General features: G+C 34.8%; 1 protein-coding gene across 1 annotated transcript; it reads right to left on the reverse strand.

Moving 5' to 3' along the window:
- On the reverse strand, nucleotides 1-1,392 carry NKX2-4 (NK2 homeobox 4). Its single transcript, XM_053709308.1, has 2 exons — nucleotides 1,023-1,392; nucleotides 1-665 (listed from the first exon to the last, which is right to left on the reverse strand). Exons 1-2 carry the CDS (start codon nucleotides 1,390-1,392, stop codon nucleotides 1-3), a joined length of 1,035 nt encoding a protein of 344 aa, XP_053565283.1.
- Nucleotides 1,393-4,946: the final 3,554 nt, after the last annotated feature.

Below are 4,946 nucleotides of genomic sequence, written 5' to 3' on the forward strand. Positions count from 1 at the left end.
TCACCACGTTCTTCCATATAGCATGGTAGGGGTGACCATACCGTTGCTGTAATCTACACTTGAACTGTCCATCTGTGCCATATTAGCGACCTGACTATGAAGAGACTGGGGACTAGGTGACATTTCCTCAAGATCTGGAGCCTGGTTTAACGAGTTGACCTGTTGATTTTGGTGCTGATGGACAGCTCCATTTGAAGACGAGTGTATGCCATTGCTGTTGGTTTGCTGTTGTGAAATTTGCTGACTAGGAGTGGTTGTGTTGGAGTTGTTCTGACAAGGCTTGCCGTCTTTAACCAGAACTGGCACTGCTACTCTTCTAGGGGATTGCTGTTGGCACAGGTTGTTCTCTTGTTGCAGTTGTTGTGTCACTTTATCCTTTGCTTGCCTTTTCATTTTGTACCTATGATTTTGAAACCAAATCTTCACTTGGGTTGGAGTGAGATGGATCATACTAGCAAGGTGCTCTCTTTCAGGGGCAGACAGGTACTTCTGTTGCTTGAACCTCCTCTCCAGTTCATAAACTTGGGCTTGAGAGAAGAGAACTCTCCTTTTTCTTCTGGGAGCTGCATGGAGAGGAGCCATGGACTTTGCAGCTTCTGCTATTCCTTGCAGGGTGCCCATACTAGCCATATTCATACCAGTTGACGGTCCCATAAATCTAGAAACTGATAAAAAAACAAAAAAAACAATTAGTAGAATGTTTGCCTAGGTATATGGGTCTAAACCATTTTTTGTAATCATCTGTCAGCCAACAGGTTAAGACATAAATGCACTCACATTTCATGACAAATGATAACCATGAATACTTAGACAACTCTTGTTAATTAACTTTACTGGAGAGTTAACATTTTGATTAATTAACTTTCTTTTGAAGAGTATAAGCTTAGTTGGAAGTATTATTTAGCAAGTAAAAATTAATGAATGACAATGAACCTTCTTGAAAAAAAAACTACGAGGACTCGAAAGTTCATATTCAATATTTGAATTAGTTGACTACTACCCAATTAGGAGGCCATACTTACTTGTTGAATACCTGGGGTCTGGGTTGGTACCATACCATCCCGTAGCTGCAGCGCTATTCCTCATGGTGTCTTGGTAAGAAGTCATATCTCCCATGTTGCCAATGCTGCCATTGCAGTATCCTCCCATTGCACTATGTGAAAACTGTGACACACTGTGTGGCATGTGGTAGGTGGTGGTAACACTGGCATTGTGGCCCATGCCATGCTGCTGCATACCTGCCTGAGAGACGTGTGATTGTCTGTAAGCCCCCAAAGGAGTACCAAGGTTCCCAGTGTTGTCCATTCCACTAAATTTCTTGTAGGTCTCTTCAATGGGACTCAGAATGTCAGTCACTGAAAAGGGTGTAGTATGCTTTGGGCTCAACGACATGGTTCAGCAACCAAGCAGGTAAAAAACTGAAGGACTGATCAGCCTAGTGTGGTGTCAGTTCTTTCTCCTTGTGGATGTCTACGTAAGAGAGTGTTTGGAGGACGCCTGAGATCCGATTGATCGCCTTAGAGAAGTAGGCGAGCCCCAATCTCTCTTATCTCGGGTTTATTTTAGCTTGTTGACAGGTTTACAACAGACACCGAAGTGGGTGGGTAATAGAAGGGTAGGGAGGAGCAATATGAAACCATCAAACAATACTCATTCACAGGTTTCAATGATAATAGAGTAAAGATGCAGTTAGCTTTCTAAACCCTGGGACCATTTTTCTGAGCATGAAGGAAGCTGTGTATTCTAAAAAAGACTTTAAAAGGTACCTACACGTATACAGGCAATATACATCAAACACCTTAAATAGAAACTAAAGGTAAGAGCTTCAGATCTTGGAACAGGAACATCTCCAGGTGCAACCCCATATATCAAGAGGTTCACATGCAAGTTCAAAAGTGCCATCTAACTTTCTAGATTACATCAGACTGCTTTTTTTTAAATGTAGAACCATCTGGTGCATCCTTATTGTAAAAAGAGCACTGAGTCACTAAAACATCAATTGATGGATTCAATCATAAAGAAAACAAACCTCCAAATTGTAAGTATTTTACAAACTACAGTACCTTTCCATTTTGTAACCTTATTGATTTTCCATGGAATTAAGTTCAAAGTAAATTTAAAAAAAAAAACTATATGTAATTTAATTAACTGTATTAATATTTTTTAGAATGAGACAAAGCTTAATTATAATAGTAAGCAACTTGTAAGTCCCTAAATAAGATACATGCACTATACCCAGAAGCAAGGCAAATTCCATAGACTTTTGAAATGAGATAAAAAAAAAATATGAAATGTCACCTTATACCATACACAAATAAGTCAAAGTCTGTCTCGACCCAATTTTTGTGTCGCAAGGACAGAAATCATTGAAATGTGAATTAGATAATGCTTTGCCAATTAAAATTCCAACACCTTTACTTGCCACCGAAGGAAAACCTTGATACCATCTTGCTTGTTTCCTACAAAAGATTTGTTAAGACTATATTCTACACATTCATACATCTGCATCTTTACAACAAGCTACGGAATGTCGTCTCATATTTCAATTCTTTTCTAATATAATTTAGTTTGACTAAATAAGTAAATTATTAAAAAACAAATTATATTTTATTGTTGTAGTTTTAAAATAAACTATTTTTTCAGAGCCTCTCTTCTTTAACATTGAATGTTTCATTGTCTGATTAAATCAGCATGTATTGTTTCACAAATTCTATTATTATTATCTTGAAATGAATTATTATTATTATTATTGTTGTATTCACACATTATTTAACTTTACCACTAACCGCTTTATAATAAAGAAAACTATAATATACGATACGTGTTTTTTATTATTATTATTTTTATTCTATTATTAATTATATGTTGCTGTTGATTATCTTAAAATAAATTGATAGGTAAAATATTATTTTCTGTATGCTATTACATTACCCCGCATTTTATTTATATAAAATAAAGTGTTTTGTTAGTTTCATATGTTCAAAATGTTATGGGTAATGTTTGTATAAAAGTGCCCCCTTATCATTAGATTATAAATGTATTGAAAACAAATGGCGGGGTGTCCTTTTGTGATGTAGAACAATATTCATTTTTTTCTGCTGTAATTATCTATCTATATCTATCTATCTATCTGTCTATCTATCTATCTATCTATCTGTGTCCCTTTTAATTAAAGGTAATCCATCTGTATATAAGAGAATCATATTACTTAGTCATATCTTTTCATGCTTCCTCGTCTGATAAAATGACAGAATTTGAATAATAAAACTACATTTTTGTGGCTTAAAACTTCTCATAGGCTTGGAATTCTGTGCAGTTTATGACACATTGTCCCGAAATAGGTGAAGGTCCTTAGGTTTGACACTTTACTTATTTTTATGCTGCCTGTAATCCTTAAAATGAAGTCCAGATTACTTCTTAAGTGTTCTGCACATACTGTAGTATCCTTCTACATTTCTGGGTGATGAAATCTAGTGGTGAAATCCTTTGAGAAGTGTGTGTGTGTATATTTGAATATTATGGGATTATTTTATTATTATTTTATGTTATCAAATAGATTTATTTCTGGAATAAAGCCTGTGTCCATAGTGCATTGTTTGTATACAATGGCTTGTGCAGGTAAGTGTAAAAGGACCAATGATTGCACACGAGAGCCAGACTGAGTGAGAGCTGCTTTATCGAGTGCCAGTAAGGGAGCTTATTTGTTGGACCTATTAAGAACATAAAGATTTATCAAAAAAATCATACGCTTTCTTGCAGATGATCCAGGTACTATGAGTTTGCCTTTATTGGCTTATATTCCTGCTCCGTTGTATTTAGCACGAGAGATAGGCAACTAGATTTTAGTGACATGGGAATTCTATATACACAATACTTTTTTTTTTTTTTGCATCACATTTAAATTACTTGTTTATGGGAGTTAAGGTAAAAATAAATGTTTTAATATTACCAATAGATTGATCATTTGAGAGCACTGTGTTTTGTGCTTGACATAACCGAAAAAAATAATAATAATAATATATATATATATATCCTTTAAGATATTTCTTGGTTCTTTGAACTATATTAAATTATGTAATTACCTTTAACATACAGTATAACTTGCTATGGATGCATTGCATTTCTTCAAAATGCATTTATTATAAGAAATATGTATGAAGCAAATATAAATCTTTTAGTAGGAAAACTAGCCTCAACTAAGTATACGTAACAGATTTCATCAGTATCAAAACCTTTGTAGGACTATAATCCTACTTACATTTTAATATGAGACTTGGTATAGTATTCACTGTATGAACTTTTAAGAGCATCTATCTATTTAGATCTGTTTTTATTGTAAGTGGTTTTGCAGAATATTGAGATTTGCCCTCTCGTTTACCTCAGCCACATCTCTAATGGGGCAACCAATGACCTGTTGTAGCACCGATGGGGTCTATGCTTCTACATTGTCTTTTATACTCTAGGAAAAAACAATATGGGATTCGTTTACAATGAGAGGTGACAAGTAAAATATTTCTTCTGATTTTTTTCCCATACAGATAAAATATAAAGTTTATTATGCAGCTGGAAATCCCATCTGTTTCCAAGGTGATACCTCAAGGTTTATAAATCTATTTTCTTTCACATGAAAGCACCAAAACATGTATGAAACAATGCTCTGAAAATCATTTTATGGGAAGCTTTAGAGCAGATCATCATCTTTTAGACTAAATTGAGTTCAAGATTTCCAAGCTGAGCCCAGGAAAGTCAGGTGCACCATTGTTGAGACAGATACAATTTGGAAGAACAATAGGCAACATTTGAAGAGAGAGGTTTTACATTCCTAGACTTGACCTCCTCTAAATATAAGCGCAAAAAGTTATAGATATAAAATACATACTCTATAGTTGTTACACCCAACAGTTGCCATTCCACACTCTTTGTATATTTGCTGGGTATGTGCAGAA

This window comes from Bombina bombina, chromosome 4 (assembly GCF_027579735.1).
Source record: "Bombina bombina isolate aBomBom1 chromosome 4, aBomBom1.pri, whole genome shotgun sequence".
Taxonomy (NCBI): domain Eukaryota; kingdom Metazoa; phylum Chordata; class Amphibia; order Anura; family Bombinatoridae; genus Bombina; species Bombina bombina.

Excerpts from the sequence above, each read along its gene's own strand:
- NKX2-4 (XM_053709308.1), bottom strand. The coding sequence starts at position 1,392 with ATGTCGTTGAGCCCAAAGCATACTACACCCTTTTCAGTGACTGACATT. Across the intron at positions 666-1,022 it reads AGACCCCAGGTATTCAACAA|TTTCTAGATTTATGGGACCG; the intron begins GTAAGTATGGCC and ends TTTTTTTATCAG.